General features: G+C 37.7%; 2 protein-coding genes and 1 long non-coding RNA gene across 4 annotated transcripts in view; 2 read left to right on the top strand and 1 right to left on the bottom strand.

Moving 5' to 3' along the window:
- LOC123379946 overlaps window positions 1-4,686 on the top strand; it is a 55,494-nt gene extending 50,808 nt beyond the window's left edge. Inside the window, exon 3 of the long non-coding RNA XR_006585036.1 lies at window positions 3,757-4,686. This is a non-coding gene — a long non-coding RNA (uncharacterized LOC123379946). The remainder of the gene's footprint in view (window positions 1-3,756) is intronic.
- Window positions 1-18,666, bottom strand: part of TRAT1 (T cell receptor associated transmembrane adaptor 1) — a 39,203-nt gene extending 20,537 nt beyond the window's left edge. Inside the window, exons 1-2 of one of the 2 annotated variants that reach the window (XM_006936023.5) lie at window positions 18,442-18,661; window positions 5,348-5,458 (exon numbers count right to left, since the gene is read on the bottom strand). In XM_006936023.5, coding sequence (XP_006936085.1) covers window positions 5,348-5,458; window positions 18,442-18,448 — 118 coding nt within the window. In that variant the 5' untranslated portion in view covers window positions 18,449-18,661. Of the gene's footprint in view, window positions 1-5,347; window positions 5,459-18,441 lie in introns of both variants that reach the window. The other variant, XM_045036901.1, reaches the window with a different exon arrangement.
- A 275-nt stretch (window positions 18,667-18,941) lies between these two features.
- RETNLB (resistin like beta) overlaps window positions 18,942-24,352 on the top strand; it is a 51,030-nt gene continuing 45,619 nt past the window's right edge. Inside the window, exon 1 of the mRNA XM_045037318.1 lies at window positions 18,942-19,091. The gene's annotated coding sequence lies outside the window, so the exon portion shown is untranslated. The remainder of the gene's footprint in view (window positions 19,092-24,352) is intronic.

Raw genomic sequence — 24,352 nt, 5'->3', positions numbered from 1 at the left:
AGAGAGAGAGAGAGAGGAGAGGAGGGACAGAGAGAGGGAGACAGAAGATCCAAGCTGACAGCAGAGAGCTCAACGTAGGGCTCAAACTCACAACTCCTGAGGTCATGACCCAGCTGAAGTCAGATGCTTAACTGACTGAGCCACCCAGGAGCTCCCAGACTAATATTTTTAAAAGATAATGTGGATTTTCCAGTTGGAGGTGCTTGGAGTATGAATGTTGGTACCTGGAAACTATACTAACGTGATGTGTGAAAGGATAGCTCTATGGAAAGAAAATGTTGGATGGATTATCAGTAGAGAAAAGGAAAACTAGGTTTGGACCAAAAAGATTTGTGGGAAAAAGAAAACAGAAGCCACTATATGAAGGATACAATATAACGATGTGATGCTTACATGGAAGGAAAGGAAATTAAAACAATGTGGGGAAAAAAGTAAGTAGTGGGTAAAGGACATGATACATCAAGACCAATCATATTGAAGAAGCACCCAGAAATGGTCCTTTAAAAGGTCAAGGACACCACCTTCTCCACTCCTCTTAGAATTTAAATGTGTAATCCGGAGCTGGAGATCTGTACTTGTGTGGTTTTAGTTTTACATCCTTACTATAAGAAGTATGGTAGTATATGATTTCTTTAAATAGGGGAGTGGTAGGGGCGCCTGGGTGGCTCAGTCGGTTAAGCATCCAACTTCGGCTCAGGTCATGATCTCACATTGTGTGAGTTCAAGCCCCAAGTCGGGGTCTGTGCTGACAGCTCAGAGCCTGGGGCCTGCTTCAGATCCTGTGTCTCCCTCTCTCTCTGCCCCTCCCCTCCTCACACACTCTCTCTCTCTCTCAAAAATGAATAAACATTAAAAAAAAATAAATAGGGGAGTGGTAATCAAAAGTTTAGAGGTTGGAGCTAAGGAGAAAGGTCAGCAAGCTCAGGCTCCTGAATAGAGTTTGCTCCGTCATGAAGGCTTATAAGTTTAGTTAAAAATAGGGGTGCCTGGGTGGCTCAGTCAGTTAAGTGACCAACTCTTGATTTTGGCTCAGGTCATGGTCTCACAGTTCATGAGTCTGAGCCCCACATCTGGCTCTGTGCTGACAGTGTGGAGCCTGCTTGGGATTCTCTCTCTCTCTCTCTCTCTCTCTCTCTCTCTCTCTCTCTCTCTCCCTCCCCTCCCTCTCTTTCTTTTTTTTTTTTTAATTTTTTTTTTCAACGTTTATTTATTTTGGGGACAGAGAGAGACAGAGCATGAACGGGGGAGGGGCAGAGAGAGAGGGAGACACAGAATCGGAAACAGGCTCCAGGCTCTGAGCCATCAGCCCAGAGCCTGACGCGGGGCTCGAACTCACGGACCGCGAGATCGTGACCTGGCTGAAGTCGGACGCTTAACCGACTGCGCCACCCAGGCGCCCCCCCTCCCTCTCTTTCTGTCCCCTCTGCCTCTCTCTCTCCCTCAAAATAAACTTAAAAAAAATGTTTTTAATAAAAATAAATGACATGATTTAAAAGCTACCCAATTATCTCAGTGATATTTAGTCAAATAAAAAGCAGTTTTTATGTTGCTATGAAGCAGTTGCATTTGCAAGATTCTGTGTGAGAAGAACTGGGTGAGTTTTCATAATCCTTTCTATGATTCAGATATAGACAACTTGCGGTCAGGTTCATGGTTGAGAGGATGTAAGCAAACATTTGCTTTTATGTTTTCCCCTTTATAGTGTTTACTCTTCCATATGCAATACATAACAAGAAAAAACAGCACATGACTTAAACTCCATAATAGCATTTTTGGATACATTCTTCATGTGAAAATGTGAAAAATGTGCCATAATTTTCAAGCGTATAGGAAATATACTGATAGGACTTTGATGTATGAGCAAACTATGAACTTATTTATCCTTCTTCTCAAAACAGAGAAGAAAGGTTGGATAAAGGATATTTTTTGGTTTTAAAGGAAGACAAAGCTAATACATTCCTAGCAGAAAAAGAAATAAATATAATCCTCCCAAAGAACAAAGAATCACATAAAATGTAGGGTTTATTTTGGGAGGAAGGGATAACTCCATTACAAAGCCTCTACCTAGCACAGCTACAGAAAACATCAAGGAGAGGCTTATCATGTCTACCTGATTGAATGTGTAGATACTGTATTGTTGCTGGGGTGGAGATTTTCTTCTGTAAGCTATTTAATACACCAGCAAAACTCATTCACTGACTCTTCGCCTTAGGTGGAGTCATATTTTGCAAGTTTCTTAGCCACAAAGAATAGCAGAAAGATGCAAAAATAAAAAGTTCCATGGGGACACGGATACAGAGGCACTGTATTCCCAGACCACGTGGCAGAAAAGCTGGCAAACATAATTGAATCTCCTCTGGTCTGTCTGGCTAGGAGAAACAAAGCCGGAGGAGTCTTTAGCAGGACTGGGAGGAAGTCAGTTGGCAGAACTAATCCCAGAGTCTGCTGGAACCCCTGTGTGAGAAAGGGCTATTTGCTCATGTGGACTAGCAAGGGTGGCAGTTACTGCTGATGCTTGGGGAAAACCGTCAGGAGAAGCGGAGATGTTTGGGAGAGGGCTGCAAACAGAAAAAGGGAGGTGGGATGAGAATGAAAGGCATTTTGGCATCAGTGAGCACTGTGCAAAGCTAATTTGAGGTTTGTACGCTAATAAAATGCAAGACCCAGGGTTGTGTGCTTACCTACAAAGGGCAGGTTTTGCTCAAATAAAGTAATTTGCAGTAGGCTAATGGTTAGAACTGATTCCATGAGAGCCTGTGGAAAACACTCTAAAATGAGCCTGTATGTGACTTAAAAGAACACAGCAATAGAGGTTATTGCATAGACGTGTTAGATAATATAGAGGTGGGGCAGGAAGTGACACAGGAGCTGGAGAGGACCTAGAGAATATAGAGTTGGTGGGAGCGGTGAGAAGCCAGAGGAACTAACATTCCCTGAAATAACCAACACTAAAGTTAAATGGGATAATACATAGTCATAGCAAGCCTTTAACAAATATTTGTGGAAGGAGGGAAGGAAGCACCAGGGCAACCAATAGTGGTGATGTGGGCTATACGCCATGCAGGAATGACCTCCTCAGCCCCCAGCACTGTGCCGAGGTATCTGTATAATTTTGGCAAGAGCCCTATGGTATAGATGATATTCTCCACATTTTGTAGACAAGGGAACTGAGACTATGAGAAGTTATGCTTCTTGTATAAGAGATCTCCCAGGTAAATATTGAAAGCAGGGTTCTAATTCATGACAGATTGACTTCAAAAGCCATGATGCTAAAAACAAATTGAGAGAACTGAAATTGATTTTAAAAATACAACAATAAGTGTAATTTACTATTTCCTGCTTTTAAAAAACTGTTATTTCCTACCATACTGCTTTTAGACAAAGTAATTTATGGCATGCCTGAGGCAGTAAGGGTTTGTACAATTGAAAAGAAAAAAAAATAAAATAAGTCTGTTTTTTTTTTAAGGAAAAAGTCTTGTCTTTCCTTTCCTTTCCTTTCCTTTCCTTTCCTTTCCTTTCCTTTCCTTTCCTTTCCTTTCCTTTCCTTTCCTTTCCTTTCCTTTCTTTCCTTTCCTTTTCTTTCTAAAAAATTAGTCTACAGTCTTTTAGCAGTGGTCAACTAACCATTATAAGAAAACAATTCTCAAAAGGAGTTCATATGATGGCAAATGGTATGAACATGGATAAATAAATTCCAATGGACAAACCATCAAAACTGAGAACTAAAAAGCCCACTTGTTCCCTGGTCCCACACAGATCTCTGGATGATTGTCACTGGAATCAGTGGAAGAGTGAAATACCAGTTCATGATGGTTATTCTTGCCCTGGCTTCCACCTGCAAACGTTTCACCTCTGTGGCTCTGCGTTCACCTTTTTCCAACTCAAATGACAATATTATCTGCATTCGTAAAACATTTTAGTGAAGAAATTAAAGTATAGTCATGTTAAGCTATTATAAAAAGAAGAATTCTAATGTTAGCTCATTTTTTTATGAAGAAAACTTTTTTCGAAGATGTTGGATGGTGGGTCATTGATGTATCTGACTTATAAAAGGTATTTGAAAAAATATTTGATTAAAAAATTAATTGCTGAAATCATTGCTAATGAAAAAGCATTGCCTGCCTGGAGTTTCAGGCATAGAAATGATAAATAGAGATCCTAAAAGAGTGTTGGCTTTCTGGCCAAGGACATTTGATCAACAGTGTAAAAACAGAATGTGCTCATGGAAACCAATTTGGACAGAGAATTAGACAGACTGGGCCCTTATCCTTGGCTTTGCTATTGAGTAGATGTGTGACCTCAACTATGCCACTTCACTTTCTAGTGCTTCTTATCTTTTTTGAGAGGCGTGAAAATAATGTCTTCTTCTTTATATTTTATATTTGTGTTAGCAACACTGAAGACACTCATAAGAGGATCAAGGCCTCTCCCCAGAATCTGACTTGTTCTAAATTAGCACCCTGCAGTTTTTCTGGGTCACATGTTTCTAATGTAATTTTATTAACTTCATCTTATTTTCATCTGTTAAAAAGCATTGACATTTTGTTTTCTATTCATTATTACCACAGAAATGTCCTGCCCCCAATAGAATTTTGGCTCTAGCATATTAAGACCTTTCCCAGAAATAGGTGAACTTGCATAACCATCCATCCATCCATCCATCCATCCATCCATCCATCCATCCATCCACCCATCCACCCAACACGCTTGTGTTGAATGCCAATAGTGTGCAAAGATTGTGCCAATTGCTGCACACTACACTATTTCAGTCATGCCCATGAGGATGAAAACCACATGGTTAAAACTGCTGACCAGCTGTCGAAAGGAAAAGCTGACCCTGGGAGTGTTAGATAATGCCTGTGGGTCAGCCTGTTGCTTTTCTAGTTCTCTCCTGATCCCAATACAGTCCTACTGCACATTAGAGGCTCTGACTTGATGCTGAGGGGTTTGAGTAGGCATGAGTAGAAGCTTGAAAAGTTAGTCTTCACTCTTCCCATCACGTATCAGTGAGCATCTTTATGGCTGCTACAGAATAAATTACAATTTCTCAACTACTGTTGAATTGGAGAAGAAAAACTACATTTTACCAGGACAATTCTTTCTTACTCTGTATCTCAGGGCAGAGATAAAGCGAAGATTGGGAGTCTTTTCATATTCTAATATGATTGTATTTTTAAAGTAAAAAGAAAACTTTAGAGTGGAAAAAAAGTATCAAATAGATTTTCTACAGATAAAAATATCCTATTGCATCTCATTTCCTAAAATTGTCTTCTTCTGTAGGTTTTCCAGTGACTCAGTCTCCATTCATGCGGGAGTAGATGTGTGGCTATTTCTCAAAATGTCTTACCTTGTCGCTGCTTTTCCACATAGTGGGAAATATTGAAGATCAGTGATACAATCAGAGCTAATCCCAAAAAGGCTAGAATTACCCAGACATAATAGTGGCATCCAGGGTTTTCTGGAAAACAAACAAACAAACATACCTATAATATATTAGCTGCTTACCAATTTGTTTTGAATTGGGTATTCCCTCAATTGAAACCATAGTATTTATTCATAATGAAGAACAAATCCTCTGCCAAGAAATTAATTACCATTGAAAGACAAAGGTTTCTTATAGATTTCAAATGGGTATTGGTGGTAAGTCCCTGCATTCAGCATGAACAAAAGGAAGCAAGTTTCCCACATTCTCAGTGTTGATGAAAGACATTTTTAGTGTTGCTGCTAAAATTTGACAACTGGTGACTGATTATAAAAACTTTGGTTCAAAATCAAGAACATCCAGATTCAATCCAAATGGAATCATAATTGTTTTCTTTGAGTACTTGTTGGCCTTGTAGTGGTTGTTGAACTGCCCTCAGTGGTCCTGTGTTTTTGAATAGATCTTTCATTTTCTTTCTTCCTTGCTTTCTTTTCTTTTTCTTTCCTTTTCTTTTTTCTTTCCTTTTTTCTTTCTTTTTTTCCTTTTTTCTTTCTTTCTTTCTTTCCATATTTATTTTTAAATGAACATAGGCATATGTATAATTAAATGTATAAAATATATATGCATTTATGATATAGATGTACATATACATATGTGCATATGATTTGCATATTGTTTATTTATATATACTTTGCTTTTGTTTGAACTAGTCAGTGGCTCTTTAAACACCAGCCAATCTATTCACTAATGTCTGCTACCTCCTCTCTAATTTTGCACCATGTTATTTAAATGTCCAGAATACCATAAACTCCACAGAGAATAGGACCATTTCTGTCTTCTGCTCTGTAGTATCATATATAATGTACATAATTTACAAACATTTTAAAATAATTAATTAGTAAATGGGAAAAGTTAACTGATGGTGGTGGTGAAATGGGTGGTTTATTTTCTTTAAGGGAATTTTTATGTTTCATAGAGTCTTAGAAAATTGAGAAGACTTGAATAGTCTTTTATCCTCCAATAAACCTACAAATTAATTTGGTTAAAAGCACTAAGGTTTGGAAAGGCCTTATTTATTCATTATGAATATAATCCCATAAATATTTATGAGAATTCTACAACACAGTAATCATTAACTATTTAAAATATACTACTAATTCTAGGTATCGCACAACACTGCCTACATTCCTAGAATTGTTTATTTGGTTTTTATGTTTAACTGTTTATGAAAAAAACACAAGTTCATACTAAGTCTAAATTTTAAAAATTCTAGCAATAGCAAAATATAGAATAACATATAAGGTTCTCCACTAGAGCAAAAATGGGTCACTAATATTATACTAATTAGCCTTTTAAAAAAACTTAACCAGTGCGTCTAGAGGATTTTTGCCATGTTATTATGTTATCTGTAGTGGCGGCATGGAATAACACAGTGCTGTTTTAATATAATTCATCTACCCATTTTTCTAAGATGGATATTCTGATTTTTTAAAACGTTTTTCTCTTACAAACAATAATGCAACAAACTTCATTGGACAGGCATTTAACACATATGTGAGCTTATCTGTAGAAAGAGGCTCCTGGGAATACAATTGCTGGGTTAAAGGGAATTTCTAAGGCACGCTTTCAAAGAAAGACTGTTCTCTACCTCCCATTGATAATAGTCCTTTTCAGGTGGTTAATGTAACCAGAATTGTGAAGAATGAGGCCAATAAGCCGTCTTAGTTCCCAGATGGGTCTCAGTTTCCTTCTTTGCTATATCACAACACAGAGGTTTTAATTTCTGCTTTGTTATCAAATTAATGGTTATATACATGAATTCTGTTATTAAAGACTTCTTTTCTTCTAGTAAAGAAAAAGTCCTAGTTCTAGATTCTTTCACATTTTAAGGTAATTTGAGGGCACACACTATGTTTTCTATCAAGATAGCTCACAATTATCATTTCAGGTTATTCAGTCTAGTACATTCTAATCACTCACCCTTTAGGTGAGTCACAGTCACTATATTTGGTGACAAACAAATGAACTTTAGTTGCTACCCAGAGGCCAGACTTATATATATCATCCATGTTCAATATTAAAAACTATTAGTGAACTTAGACAAGCAAAAAAAGAAAGCTAAGAATCAACCATAATCCTATTATCAAGAGACAATCACTGTGAATACCTTGGTTCATATACTTCGAATTATTTTTCTCTGTATAGAAATGATTATGGACAGAGACATAAGATTCAATTATACTGAATATACTGTTATCTCCTTTCACCCCAACAATTTATAGTGTGCTTCTTTTCCTATAAATAAAATATGCTTTCATTTCTTTTAGCGGCCTTATATTCCACTGAATGAATTTTCTATAATTTATTTAAACAATCCCTTATCATTAGACATGTAAGTTGCTTGTGATTTTTAGTTATATAAGCAGTATTGTGATGAATATCTGTAGCTAAAACTATATATCCAACCTTAATTTTTTATTTCAGGTAAAAATTCTTTTTTTAAAATTTATTTATTTTTGAGAGACAGAGAGGGTGAGCAGGGGAGGGTCAGATAGAGAGGGAGAGAGAGAATGTCAAGCAGGCTCCATGCTGTCAGCATGGAGCCCAGTGTGGGGCTCAAACTCTCAAACCATGAGATCATGACCTGAGTCAAAACTAAGAGTCAGACACTTAACCAACTGAGCCACCCAGGCACCCCTCAGGTAAAAATTCTTGATTTGTGAGGTCAAAAGATATACACATCTGAAAGGATTTTGATCTCTTGATGGCCCAGGTTTTAATTTTTTTTATGTTTATTTTATTACTTATTTTTTGAAAGAGAGACAGAGTGTGAGTGGGAGAGGAGCAGAGAGAGGGAGACACTGAATCTGAAGCAGGCTCCAGGCTCTGAGCTGTCAGCACAGAGACCGACAAGGGGCCCAAACTCATGAACCCTGAGATCATGACCTGAGCTGAAGTCAAACATTCAACCAACTAAGCCACCCAGATGCCCCATTGATGGCCCAGGTTTTAAAACACGATATTAAGGGGTGCCTGGGTCGCTCAATCAGTTAAGCATCTGAGCTGGGCTCAGGTCATGATCTTGCTGTTGGTGGGTTTGAGCCCCCTGTCAGACTCCGCACTGGCAGCTCAGAGCCTGGAGCCTGCTTTGGATTCTATGTCTCCCTCTCTCTTTGCCCCTCCCCTGCTTTTGCTCTGTGTCTCTCTCTCTCAAAAATAAACATTAAAACAAAATTTTTAAGGGGCATCTGCGTGGCTCATTCAGTTAACCAGCAGACTTGGGCCTCAGGTCATGATTTCACGATTCGTGGGTTCAAGCCCCGCATCGGGCTCTGTGCTGACAGCTCAGAGCCTGGAGCCTGCTTCAGATTCTCTGTCTCCCTCTCTCTCTGCCCCTCCCCTGCAGGGCGCTCGCTCTCTCTCTCTCTCTCTCTTTCTCTCTCTCTCTCTGAAAAAGAAATAAACATTAAAAAAATTTAAAAAAAATTTTTAAACACAGTATTAAGAAGACCCTTCTCAGGCTGGTCTGGCCTCTGATCCTATTAGTTAATTGGCCCTGACTTTATGTTTATGGCTCTTTTGGTTCAGCCACACTACATCAACCCCCATCCTGATAGCTACTGTCTTCCCACACACACTGTCTCATGTAGTCTCCTCCTTCGTGGTTTGTGGAGGAAGTTGTCCCTTTGTCTTTTCTCTGGAGCCTGTGACATGGGTACTTCATGAGAAGGCACCTGCTCTTATCTCTGCCCTAAGCATAGAGAACATCACACTTTTCTTTCCTTACCATGAACTGTTTCCACAAAATGTTGCTTTAGGTTTTCTAATTTTAGGACTTATCTGCTATACTTTCCCAATAATATACCCTGCTCCAATCATTCTGAAGCACTTATGATTCTCAATAGATACCATACTTACCATTTCATGTCCTTATGTCTCTGTATATTTGCTCCTTTGCCTGAAATGCCTTTTTCCTCAGCTGTCTGACAGATTCAGAGTCATCCTTCAAGACTACCTTTTCTTTGAAGCATTTGCTCTATGCTGCCTGTCCCCCACCAAGTGACATCTTTTACACCCCCCTACGTTTCAACAAACATTGAGATAATCATCTATGTGTAAAAATCTCTTCCTACTTGACTGTGAACTTCCCAAAGGACAGAAAGAACGCCATATTCATCTTGGTCTTCATGCCTCAATTTCCTCATTTTACCTATTTTTGTGGGGATTCAGTGAGTTAAGACATGTAAGGAGATTTGTAGAAGAGTGTTCCTCGCCAGTAAGATGCTCCATAAATGTTAGCTATTGTATCGTTTTCAAAAATTTTTAGTGTAGTTGACACACAAGGTTACATTAGTTTCAGATGTACGTTTCTATACATTATACAGTCACCACAAGTGTATCTACCATTTGTCCCCACACAACACTATTACAATACCATTGACCGTATTATCTATGTTGTACCTTTTATTCCCATGACTTAGTCAATTCGTAACTGGAAACTATCGTTATTCTTATTCTCATCTCACTACTAGTGAGACTCCTGTTATTATTTCTGTAACCTATTCAGCACAAAGTAGGTTCTCACTAAACATGTGTCAACTGACTAAAAAGACAAGTGGAATAAAGACAGACAATGTAATGACTAGGGCCAACAGAAAATTCTGATCAAATATGAGGTCTAGGCACACTCACAATCTGGGAAAGACAAGTTGAAGATCATAGTACATTTGTCTCTAGTGCTGTTGAGAAAAGACCTACCTCCTAGCAGCTATGAGATAGATCCTTGTGAAAAGAAGAGTAACACATTAGGCCGCTGTAATCTTGGTGAAAGTACTCATGAACAACATCTTAATTCTCTCTGCCCTGAACCTACATTTACCAAAAAACCTACAGATTATTATATTTTTTCTAAGAAACTTGATACAAGGAAGTTGGTGCTAACAGCTAGGTATCTAATTAAATTTATGGGGTGTCCACCACTATGAACATAAAATTTTATTTTCTTGTTTAAAAATCAGTCTTTGGGGAGTTTGGTTAGTGTCAGTGAATTCTCTGGGAAAGGAATTTAAACAATACCACTAGTTGAGGTAAGCTGTATGAGCCAGCTACAACCCTAGGAAATATATGCCTGCATAAAACCGGGATGTTAATGACTTAAGAGTCAGGATGAATAGAAATAATCTCCTCACAGAACACACAATAACTTTCAGAAGCATGAAGTGAGATATGCCTTCATTACTCAACTTTTGCCTTGAAGACCCATCAATATCTTTACTTTTACTTATTAAAAATGCACACTGTCCTACTATGAGAAGAGAAAAATAAGGGTTTTCTTATATGCTGAAAACATGGTTCTACCTTCACAAATCAAGAATGGCCTCATGAAATAGTTGTTTTGTCTGGTTATTGTTAGCAAAAGAATGGGCAAAGTATAACTATTTATAATTATTGTTTTAGGCAAATATTTGTTATTTTTTTCAGCCTACTAGTTATATGCCACAATATAGCACAGTTTACCTAAGAACACATATCGCAGTTAGTTTATTTTAGAGTTGACCTGAAAGTTGCATTGTTTTAAATGAAGCATTTGATAGATGTATTAACAATTTACCTTTGGCTAAATTGGGTGACTTGTAGTCTTGTGTTAGAAATAGTCCAGGGGATCCTGAGTGGCTGAGTTGGGAAAGTGGCTGACTCTTGATTTCAGCTCAGGTCATGATCTCACAGTTTGAGATCAAGCCATGCATCGGGCTCTGTGCTGACAGCATGGAGCCTACTTGGGATTCTCTCTCCCTCTCTTTCTGCTCCTCCCCTGCTCAGATGTGTGTGCTCTCTCTCTCAAAATAAATAAATAAACTTAAAAAAAAAAAGAAATCATCCAGTCTAATTTTTCCAGAAAAGAAATACAGATGGCCAGCAGACACTGAAAAGATGCTCAACATCACTCATCATCAGGGAAATACAAATCAAAACCATAATGAGATACCACCTCACACCTGTCAGAGTGGCTAAAATGAACAACGCAGGAAACAACAGATGTTGGTAAGGATACAGAGACAGGGGATCCCTCTTACACTGTTGGTAGGAATGCAAACTGGTGCAGCCACTCTGGAAAACAGTATGGAAGTTCCTCAAAAAGTTAAAAATAGAACTACCCTATGACCCAGCAATTGCACTACTAGGTATTTAGAGGTATTTACCCAAAGGACGCAAAAATACTAATTGGAAGGGACACATGCACCCCAATGTTTATAGCAGCATCAATAGCCAAATTATGGAAAGAGCCCAAATGTCCATCAACTGATAAATGGATATAAAGAAGATTTGGGGTGTGTGTGTGTGTGTGTGTGTGTGTGTACTCAGCCATCAAAAAAAGAATGAAATCTTGCCATTTGCAGCGATGTGGATGTAGCTAGAAATTCTTATGCTAAGCGAAATAAGTCAGAGAAAGACAAATACCATATTATTTCATGTATATGTGAAATTTAAGAAATAAACAGATGAAGATGGGGCGGGGGAAGAGGGAGGCAAGCCGTAAAAGACTCTTAACTACAGAGAACAAACTGGGGGTTGCTGGAGGGGAGATGGGTGGGGGGATGGGCAAAATGGGTGATGAGTATAAAGCAGAGCACTTGTGATGAGCACTGGGTGTTGTATGTAAGTGATGACTCACTAAATTCTATACCTGAAACTAATATTACAGTGTATGTTAACTAACTTGAATTTAAGTAAAAACTTTAAAGAACATTTACTTTAGAAAATTTGTAATTAAAAAAAGAAGAAGAAATAGTCCAGTCTAGAATTATTGCATCAAATCCTATGACATACACTTTGGAACCTTGATCATTCAATCATGCACATGCTGAAAGGATGCAAAACTGATTTTGGAAGGAAATTTTGACCCTGCCTATAGGTTGTCCCCGGATCTACCTCTGAATGAAAGCAGAATGGGCTTTGATGGCTTTCTATTCTGGGAACATGTCCCAGTTATGTTCCCAAAACGTTTTAAGAGAATATCAAAGTGGTTTCCCTCTCAGCTGACAATCTGCCCTAAAATGGCAACAGAAAACTGAACTTCAGGTTACAGTCAGAAAATAAAAATTTAAACACTGTCACTCTGTTTGTTCTCTTACGTTTCGTACATTTTCTGTCTACGTTATCAGGGCAAAATAAATCTTGTTTTAAGAAAAAGAACCAGCTGTATAAAACTTGCTACTGACTTAATTAATTATAAGAATTTTATGGACTGGAGGGTATTATTTAATATGTCATTCAGTATCTCAGGTAGAAGAAGCTGAGGATGTCCTCAAGGACTGTCACATTTTTGCTCTTCTAGTTCATGTGAAAATTGCTATTGGCCATCTATCTATATGTATCATTTGATACACAATCTATCTTAAGAAAATCTCTTGGGGGCGCCTGGGTGGCTCAGTCGGTTAAGCCTCCGACTTCAGCTCAGGTCACGATCTCACGGTCCGTGAGTTCGAGCCCCGCGTCGGGCTCTGGGCTGACAGCTCAGAGCCTGGAGCCTGTTTCCGATTCTGTGTCTCCCTCTCTCTCTGCCCCTCCCCCGTTCATGCTCTGTCTCTCTCTGTCTCAAAAATAAATAAACGTTAAAAAAAAATTAAAAAAAAAAAAAGAAAATGTCTTGGATAATATGATATACTTATTTTTTGTGACTTAATTGTATCCCTTGCTCCTTGTTTTCCTTTGTCTTGATCTATTTGGTTACCCTTTATACTGTGCCATATACGTCTATTACCCCTCTTCTAGGGGAGAGGCGAGAAAGCAAATAAATAAATAAAAAGGATAATAGATCTCTAGAACTTATCCTTGAGAGAACTAACAATTTACCTTCTATTTAGTGTTTTTTTTCTTTCTAGTTCTCATAGCGTCTAGTATTTAGTATAGATTCAATAAATGGTTATGATTTGGGTAAATAAAGTAGAGCACAGTGTAAAAAGGTATACTTCAAGGCAAAACCCTTAATCTTATTTTTATAATTACACTGATTCTAGCTATAAAATATCCTATCATTTGCACAAAATTGTATTTCAATTAGAAGTTTCCCTTTATTCTTTGTAATTAAAAGGAGCACTGAAAAAGTTCTATCAGTCCATTAATTGGGACAAGAAGATAATTTGTTCTCAACTACAAAGAAACAACCAAATCAATGTCATGTGTCTACATTTTACATAAAGGGTTTAAGGAAAGTCCTGGTAATTTTCATAAAATGTGTCAGGAACAGTAAGGCCAAAACACAGGCCAAATTCTGAAGGGTAGGGTATACCTAGCATAGTTTCTGGTTTTCCTATTGATTTGGGGGGTCTGCAATTCCCTATCTAGACTTCTGTTTTCCAAGATTTTTTTCCTTGTGTAATGTGATCTGAGTTTTAAAGAGGAAGCTTTTCATTTAGAAGCTTTGTTATTTCATGACATTCTTGATAGCTTTAATAGTTTTTTTTATATTTTAATTTTAAGTAATCTCTATACCCAATGTGGGGCTCAAACTTACAACCCTGAGATCAAGAGTCACATGCTATAATGACTGAGCCAGCCAGGCACCCCAGCTTTCATAATTTTTTGATTGTCAACAAATGCCCCCATTTTGAAAAACAAAAAACATACACAGATGAGAAGGTATTGAGTAGCTACATGGTGGAGATTTTCAACTTGAATGGCAGATCCATATAGATGCGAATACACATGCACACGCACTTTCGTACCTCCCTTTATCCATATTCAGTATATCTCCAGATGCATGTGGATATCTGTTCAGTACAGATAATGCTTCTTACAATGCTGGATTCACAAAGTGCTCAAAAATTCTTGCCCAACAAATGCAATCTTTACTATTATTATTCCATAATTATAGTTACTTCCATTTAAAAAGCTTTTATCAATTTAAAAAGAACTCCCACACAATTTGAATTTAGCTATTACACTGTTAAAAAGCCAAAGGCCTCAAGAAGTTATTAGTGAGGCAATGACAGCTAGGAAAACCATAATTTAAGTTTCTATATAGCATTCAACTGCCAAGGGTTAATAGTAGTAGCTTTAATTATAAGACCTCTGACTCCCTTAAAGCCAAGAGTACTTGGCAGGCACTGTATTTAGAATTCACACTTGCATGTACTCTGGAGGGAAGCCTAGCTAAAGCAAATGTATTGTCTTTCTGCTGACAGATATGACTCCTACAGAAGCCTTTATTTAAACAATTAACAACAGAAAAGCAATACATATAATGTCTTAATTGTTTCTCCTTCAGGGAGTCTGTAACTGAGACAAGTGCATACGTTTATAGTATATAAGATATGGCTTTTCATAACGGTTTCTCTTTCTTGGCTTGCAAACTCTGTCAGAGCAGTGACCTTCTCCTTTTTTGCACCCCATGAATGTGTATATCTACTTTAGACACCCCAGAAAGTTCAAAGAAAAAGTTCTGATATAACAATCCCCATGGATTCTACCTATACAGCAATTTTCTTACCGTGATGATAGTTTGGTGTGGAACTAGATGCATTCTTGATGACTCTTTGTGACACATTGTCAGTATCCACAAATCCCACCCCCCTCCCCCACCACTTACATCACAATCACCCTATCAATAAAAGGCATTAGAGTCATAGATAGAAGCACTGGAAGGGATTCTCAAATCTACTCCCAGGCTTTTGAGTAAATAAAGTATTGTTTTTAATGGCAAATTTGAAATCTGTCAACCTTCAATACGTGTCTTTTGTGACCAGAGGGGTTATTTGAAAAGTGGGTGGTGTATGTTGAGGAAGGACTATGATGGAGAGACGGACGACAGCAATACAGGGCATTGGAATGTCTGCTTTGAAGTGCAGAGAAAGAATGAGTGTAGTCACTTATGAGCTGTGTGACTTCTTACATGTCACTGAACCTCACTAAACCAATTGTAAAGTTGGAGGTCCGATCCCCATCTGTGTGACATCAAGGTCCCTCTTTCTACTACATCATGGTTGCTCTTCAGCAACACTTACTGAATTTGTTAGAGAGCAGACATGTGGAGTGAGGTGGGGGGGGGCAGATTTTAAGACCGTGTAATTCCTCCAGTACTGGGCTCCTTGGCACTTTTATAATTAAACTCTAATTAGGATTGGTCAACTTGAGAAATCCTATTAAGATTGAAGTGTTGCCAAAATCCCTGCTGTTGATGAGTCTTTCTTTTCCTATATTTACTCCTTCATTTTATTTCTGTACTTACTGTTTTCTGTTGGAGAAGCACCTTGGTGATATCCTCGGAAGATGCCCTGGTTGTTGGGAATTTTCATCCAACAAAATTTTAACTACTATGTTACTTTAATGTTTTAAGAAGGCCTGCTAATTTTTTATCTCTTCTTTCTAGTTTGGGAATACTGAGAAAATTAAATGAAATTTAAAATGCCTAGAAATGTGACCAGTAATGATGCTGATGATAATGACAATGATGATTTTTTTGTTTTTTAATTTTACAAACCCTTGGATTGAGGGTAATGATATTTATTATTAACTAGCAATTTGTGCACATTTATTTCTCAGAGTTATGATTAGTAAGTGACAATCTTTCCCGAATTGACTTTCCTTAAAATCACTGCAAACATTAACTAAATTAAATGATGAAACACATTTTCTTTGACCCATCTTTAATTTAAAGAACATCTCAGTTTAAAAGATGATTCATAAATTAGTCCTACCTAGTCTCTAAAGGAAAGGCTTACTGTCCTCAAAAAAGGAGATTGAGGCTCAAGGGAAAAGAAAACCGAGTAAAAACAATGAAAATTCTTTTTTTAAAAAACAGCAATGTGTAACTAAATCGTGGCACACTCTTTAAGCCAAAGGGTAGCCCACAGGAATTGTTTTTGCCATTTGATTCAGCTAATACTGATTTTATGAGCATGCAGAAACACAGTAGGAATTATGATACTGGCCCATTGATTGATGCAGCGAATATAAAGCATGTAGGTAGAAGAAAAGGAAAGATTTGCATTTTTTCTTTTCATACCTTGTTTTACTTAACCAAGAATAATTTCACTTTTTCACACTTATTTTCTTTTTTAACCTCGCCGGTCTAAATGTAAAACATATTATCATCTGACTCTCTTCTTTCACATTGTTCTCCCCCCTCCTTTTAAGATCTGAGTCTTTAACAGCAAACATTTGGTATTTTTATCTCTTCTGTGGAATTGCAGAAGCTCTCAACCGACAATGGAGGAACTCCTATGTTACCTCTAAAGGGAAAATCTAAACTTGGAAATGGTATGAAAGAAATTTTATCACATCTATCGTAAAATTAGAATTAAGTAATCCTGGAAATAGTTGAAGGCCATATTCACTGCCTTTGGCCTTCCCACACTTCCTGAGTTCCCCAACACCATCAGCTCATGGCCACTGCTAATAGTACTGCCATGTCTATTTTTTCCAGGGCATAGCAAAACTGCAACAATTGATTTTGTTCTTTGCTAATCTATGAACCTGGAAAAAAGTGAAGACAGGTGCGAAAATCGTATGTATCCTACGTAGGTATCATGCGATTAATCAGCTGTGTGATTAATCCAATTAATTGTTTTTAAAATTTGGCAAACCAAATATTGGAAAGCAAATTCACGGATTATATATAATATCTTTATATAAGATAAAGATATAAGTGGCTATATCTTATATATACATTATATATAAGTGGCTCATACAAATTGATCTTAAAAGTATGATAAAGCACAATAATTAAGCAAAAGATGTAATCAGACAATGCACAAATTGTATGATTATAGTTTAAAAACCCATGTGAAAGTGTTCAACCTTATTATAATCAAAGTAAGTATTATCAATAGGCTAGCATATTACACTTTTTCAGTAAAGACTTTTTTTTTTAGATGATACCAAACTGTTCAGGAGACACACGCTAGGATGAAAGTTACTTGGTAGCAGTCTTAGAAAAGTATTTTGGTAATAATGAGACTTAAAGTGTTCATAACCTCTTGCTCAGTAATTCCAACTCTAGAATTTCCAAGGAAATAACCTTTAATATAGAAAAAGCTATAGAGATTTTCAACTTTCTGTCATTTTAAATATAATACAACCGGATACAACACAGATGTCAAACAATAAAAAAAACAACTAAGGAAGCTGTTATTAACCCAATGAATGTCATAGTCTACATTCATCTAAAATGATTAGGCAGAAGTTTTCATAAAAAGGGAAGTAGTTACGTTCTAATGTTAGCAAAAAATCTAGACATATGATTTTTATGTTCATTATTATTTCATGTCGGAAAAGCAAACCATATATAATGTGTAGAAATAAAAGTAGGAAGGAAATACAACATAATATCTTATAATTTTTAAGGTGATGGGAGCTGTGGGAATTTTTTTCTTTTTCATGTATGTTTCATAGTTCTCCCACTTTATACGTGTGGTTTCTTTTACAACAAAAAGATTTTTATTAAAGAAATAAAAAGTATGTAAAACAATGAAAGAGGAATGAACTATCAACATGGAACAGACATCCAGCTAATCGATGGGGATTCAACCCTTGTAATCCATGCTGCAAGCAATCCAATTTTCACTGGCCTTTGCAGAATGGTCAGCTCTCTGATATTGACAATTGGATTAATGTCTGGGAAGGTAATAAAATCCCTAAACTCAAAGGAATTAGAATGTGGTTAGTACTAACCAGCTTTATAACTAAACTAAAGAGGAACACGCATGATCAACAAGTTTCTTTAAAAATAACAGATACTTTAAATGGCATAGTTATCAGTGAACACCAGTGAAAGCTACAACTAGCTTTATATTATAAAACCTCCCATTTTTTTCTTTTAAGAGAAAATAATCAACTTATATTCAGTAAAATATTTCAAAGTATTTTCTAATTATACTAACGGCTATCTCACACTTTAAAAATAACATGTAACTGATTTACTTCCCAAATGTTAAGTGTTTTTTGGATGGGGACATGGAAATTATTTAGTGAATTTATAGGCATAGGAATAGAACAAAAGAATTAAAAATACCGCTTACCTGGCATGCTTCTTTTCTCAGAGAAATCCTTATGTAACCATAAGGCAAATATATGGATTAAAAATGCTCCCACAAACTTTTTTCCTCAGTAATGTTGCTCTGTCGCTTTAGAAGTAGTGTGCCAGTAAAACTTGTCTTTAACTGTACCTCAGTTTTCTCTCTCTTCTGTGTCTTGAAATCTTTTGTGTGTACTTTGTTCAGTTACAAACAGGAAATGTGGTGATGGAGGCTTCTAGAGTTTTGATCTGAAACCAGTACGCTCTTGAATTTTTGTGTTACGTGACAAGACCAATCTCACAAGCCTCTGCATTCTGGTATTTGGATTTCTATCAATACCTGAATCTAATTTAAAAATAATAGTGAAAGCAAAGCCTGGGGGTGGATCTCCCATCTCTTTGGAGAGAATCCAGGGATCTCCTCACAAGTGAGTTCACATGGAAACAAAGTAAAACATCTGACGCTAGGGAGGAAACAGTGAGAAGCCCAGGTGTGCACAGCTGTTAGCTGTGTTTTCTTTGAGGCACCATGGAGGAAAAGGGATTGGTGCTTTTTGAACATTGCTATGTTGCAGGCGCCTTCTTTACCTGGTCGCCCTGGGAGACCCGGTGCCTGCCTTCTATCCTGACAACCCTCACTGCAACCAGGGTGAGGTAAGTCCCTCTGTCCAATCTAGGGCCGCTTGGCAACAAGCTCCCGCTCTCAGTGCACAACCAGTAATCTGAAGTTCCTAAATGTTGGTGTGTATAAGTATGTTAAGTGGCACTTAGCATGCATATTCCTGAGCCCTACTGAATCAGAATATTTGGAGCAGAGCCCAGGAATCTGCATTTTCACAAGTTCCCCTGGTTATTTTTCTTTCAACGTTTTTTTTTTATTTTTATTTTTATTTTTATTTTTTTTTGGGACAGAGAGAGACAGAGCATGAACGGGGGAGGAGCAAAGAGAGAGGGAGACACAGAATCGGAAACAGGCTCCAGGCTCCGAGCCATCAGCCCAGAGCCCGACGCGGGGCCCGAACTCACGGACCGCGAGATCGTGACCTGGCTGAAGTCGGACGCTTAACCGACTGCGCCACCCAGGCGCCCCTCCCCTGGTTACTTTAAAATATAGGTGTTCTGGACAGTGCTCTAAAAATAGCATGTATATGTCAATGGTGTGTTTTATTTTTACCTTTACTCAGATAAAGATGATCTTGGCAGGATCTGTGAGTATGGTTTGTATGTGTTTTGGTGTACATATATTTGCTGCATATTGTGTGCCTATGCATATTTGCTCATGGATTCCCCCAGTTTTCTTTAATTATAGAAGAATGACGAGCCTGAATCCAGTTTACTACAAAAGGGGATGTACACAAACTTTAAGAACTTGAAGGAAAACTTAAAAATGAGACCTCTGACGCACAGACTCAGCACAAAATATTAAATGACATGCAGGATATCTTACTCTTGTTGATTTCTCTAAGATTCTTGGGGGCAGGGAGAGTACTGATCTAATCCATCATGAAAGCCCCAGCATCGACAGTAATGTCTGGCATGCTGTTAAGTCTCAATAAATATTCTCACAAGGATGGAATAAATAGAATAATGTTAATCTTCTGCTTTCTCCTTGCTCTATTATAGAAAACAACCTCCAAGTAATCAAAATACAGTGCTTCTTTATTCTTTGAATGGGGTTGACTAAACATAGATTTTTCCACTTCAATCACTTTCCCCCCAAGTATTTCTTGTGAACCATTATTGAATCAGAATCTGTAAAACTGAAAGGGACCATAGTCTAATCTAAAAAAGCATTTCCAAAATGTGTTTCATAAAACACAAGGCCTTTAAGAAAATTTGGAGAAAAAATGCTCCTTCAACAGGTATATTTAGAAGAACTATTATTTTCACCTTCATGGATTCATATTAGTATATTAAAGGCTTAGGTAAGTCTTACAAAAAGTGAGCCTGAGTAACCATTTAACAGAGCTTTTTCTGAAGCTACTTGGCCAGAGAACTTTTTGTTCAGCACTGCCCATTAGCAGGGTAACAGGTTGTAGGAAGCAGGCGTGGATACCCACAGACTGAGAGCTCAAGGGAGTAGAAGTCTCAAGTTCATGTAGGGAAGAGAGGACAACAAAGAATTAGAAGGATTCATTCAAGAATTAGGTGGAACACAGGACTGGAGATTTATTCAAAAGAAGAGAGCTCAGCTGTGTGGCAGTTTTGAGGGGTTGAGCTTTGGACCTAAGATGGGATAACTGGTCAGGAGGATAGAAGCCCCAGGCTCAAAAGGGAACTGTGTAGATCACCTAAGCAGGAACATGGAACCATGGGCAAAGTAGATGCCCATTTGTATTAGCTGGGGCCTCCAGAGAAAAAGAGAGAGAAGGGATCTCAGCACTGGAGATTTATGTGCAGGCACCCCCTGTTAGAGCAAAACAGTGCGGAGAGTGGAGAGAAAAGCAGCAAGGATGCCCTGATTGACCATAAAGCACAAATCCAGAAACAAGGGCATTCAGTAATTGGCTTTGGATATGAAGAAGGTCAGCTTTAGTAAGAATAATTCAGGTACAAATTCAGGAATCCTATGGTTAGCCCAGGAGGTGTATGTCTCAGGATAGTCCAACAGGGAGATAGATTCAAACCAAGTGAATCAGTTGTGACAGTACCCAAAGCTGGCTAAGGGCTTCCCTGCCCCAAGTCTGTGACCTTCCACATACCAGTCTGCAGAGATCTGGGGAAGTCAAGAGCAGAGGAGACAGGCAGAGACCAGGAAAGAGTATATCCTACTCCTTCAGGTCAATAAGGCAGCCTGTGATACATGCTGAGTGATTCCTTAATGGCTTAACAGAGTTCATGAACATGATGCATGATTGGCATCTCTAAAATAGTACAACTTAGGTTGATAAATCCAAATCACTGCACTATTTCTAATTATTGTAATATTTTTGAAAAGCAATCTGCATGACAAGGTTCCCCATTCTATAGATTTATAAAATCAGGAGATAGAGGAAGATTGTCCAAGGTCACACAGGGAGTCTGTGCCTGTGCAATAGATAGCTCCACATATGTTTGAAATTTGCCAGGGGGGTGGAAAGATAGCTTTTCATTAAATATAGGTGGCTGAGCACATGGAGACATTATGAGAACATAAAAAAGCCTAGGTATGGATTTATGTGTGTTATGAAATACATTAGTGAGTACAATCAGATATTTGAATGATGCCTTCATGAGTCATGTTCAAATAATAAATAAATATGAGGCTTCAGTGGTACTTTTTAATGAGTTGGGTTATCAAAATGAAGTTTAGCAGATAGCTGGACTAAGCAGATCTGTCCTGACAAGCTTGAAGCAGTTAAAAATGTAGGAAGTGTGAGGGGAAGGTATGTAGTTCTGACGGGCACCTGTCAAGAAGGGAGAATTTTAAGGCCAACAAAATTGAGGTCTTGTTGCCAAAAGAAAATGAAAAGTACGTCAGAATGACAGCTGCCATTCAGAGCTTACATACTCAGAAAAATGGGTCATAGAGTATAGAAAGAAGCCCAGTTTTCAAATCTCTTTTTGGATGATCATCTATATTTTATTTTAATCTTTATCACTTCAGTATATTTATTTATATCTGTATATATACACACAAATATATATTATATACACACACATACACGAATATGTATTTTAAAGTTCAAGGGGTTTCAAACCATTAACAGTAGCTACTAGCAGGGGATTACCTGGGACTTACACTTTACACTTTATAAATTTGTCTACCGTTGAAATTGTTTACAGTAACATGCACTAAATAAAATAGTTGGAATAAAAGACGCCTCCTTATTTTGAGGGCTCTTTGGAATACCTTTGTTTTATGCAAATAGAACTTATCTCTCTGTGTGATTTTTCCTTGTTCTGGTAAATCGTTCTTTAGCACGACTGAAGCTGGTATGCAGACCACTTTATGAAAAAAGGGGAGGGACCCTTGTCCTTCCAATTATGCTGTTGTAAATTATGAAATTATTCCAAATTAATTATGGTGTTACAATTGCATCTGATTAGACTATACTGATGATTCATATTTTCATTGACTTTACACTGTAAGACCCTCCAGAAAACAATTATTCCAGTGAGAAGTTAAAACAAGTCAAAAAACAATAGAACAATGCATGGATTTGGCATAAGATTCTCAGCTCTTTTTATTATACTTATCATAACCCCATAGGACCAGAATTCTTGGAAAATCAAAGGCTAAAATAAAAGAGTAAATAAAATTCAGGAACAACCAGTAATGCCTAATAGGAGATACAGTCCATCTTCCTACACGTGAAAGGCTTAAGTATTCAAATTTTCTAGAAGAAAACAATGTGCCCCATTACAAAAATTTCTATGTAATGCCCTGGAGAGAGGGCTATTAGTAAAGTCAGAGCATTCTGAAAAATTTTCTTCTTACTTGAAACACAACCGGCTCAAAGTAAATCCAGTTTATTTACCCAATACAACTTTTATAGCTTTAGTGAGCTAATATACAATTTCTCTTCTCAAGAGGAGGGTATACTCAGTATTTCAAAAAATTATTTCATGAGAGAAACATCCTTTTATTTTATTATTTTTTCAAAGCCTTTTGCAAGACTATTGCTCTGAGGTATGTATTTTAGGAAACACTGGATCAAGCAACTTTTCTTCTTGTTTAATTGGCTCTTCTGACCTCCTCCCACATTCAGAGCCTGGCTTACTTGAGGGACACCACAGATAATATCAACTTTACCACCTATATATGAATTTACATGTCTAGAAATGTTTTGCCTGAAATTATAAAGGCTAAGCCCTTAAAATTCAGATGTCCCAGGACAGATAACACAGTTAGCATCCTCGGAATAACCTTCCCGGTAGGACTAGTTGTAGTGGATCTTCCACCAAATAAGACATATGGTAGACTAAATTTTGATCAAAAGAAGAGATTTGAAATGAAGACATTTCTAGAAGGTAAGCTCTAGTTGGAGGACCCTAAGAGCTAGAAACATAGAATGGGAGCAAGAACACCAAGAAGTGGTGCACCGGTCCGTGTCCTGGCTGGAAACAGATGCAGCCACCAAAAGGGTTAATTGAATGAGTTTAATGAAGGAATTGTTGGCAGAGGTGCAACCTGGCCTAATGAGAAGAACAAGGGATGGTGAAACACATCCAGGTTAACAACAGAGAAAGCCATGACAACTCCTAGGCTTGAAGGTATTAGAGAAATACCCACTACTGCAACCTAGTGAAGTAAATAGCTGTAAGAAAGGGTTGCCTGACAAGAAGTATGGCTTTCGGTTAAAACAAAACAAAACAAAACAAAACAGGGGCGCCTGGGTGGCTCAGTCAGTTAAGCGTCCGACTTCAGCTCAGGTCACGATCGGGCTCTGGGCTGACAGCTCGGAGCCTGGAGCCTGCTTCCGATTCTGTGTCTCCCTCTCTCTCTGCCCCTCCCCCGTTCATGCTCTGTCTCTCTCTGTCTCAAAAGTAAATAAACGTTAAAAAAAATTAAAAACAAAACAAAACACACATCCATTGCTGGTTATGACCAAGCAAGAAGGGAGTTGTGGAAAAACATGCTCATTTTTTTCTTCTCTGCCCTCCAATCTCCCACCCATTTTCCTCATTAGTCAAACCCAATGATGTCAGAGAGAAAGGCATCCCTCATGAAGTAGTCCATAAAAGTCGACCTCCCATGGGTCAAAGAGGAGTGGAGAACAAGAGCATGGATCTGGAGGGATAAATATGTGAATAAGGGGTGCTGAGAACGAACTTAATTTTAGATACGTATTATCTGTCCTGTCAGACATGGACTTTATAATTTTATAAGTAGGTTTATTCTCCACAGTACAGAAGTGTAAATAAGAGCAATTAATTTCAAGATTTTTAACTATATTCTTTAGGACAATTTTATTGACCCTAAAATAATACTT

This window comes from Felis catus, chromosome C2 (genome assembly GCF_018350175.1).
Source record: "Felis catus isolate Fca126 chromosome C2, F.catus_Fca126_mat1.0, whole genome shotgun sequence".
Taxonomy (NCBI): domain Eukaryota; kingdom Metazoa; phylum Chordata; class Mammalia; order Carnivora; family Felidae; genus Felis; species Felis catus.
This window is presented reverse-complemented; position numbering and strand designations above follow the sequence as displayed.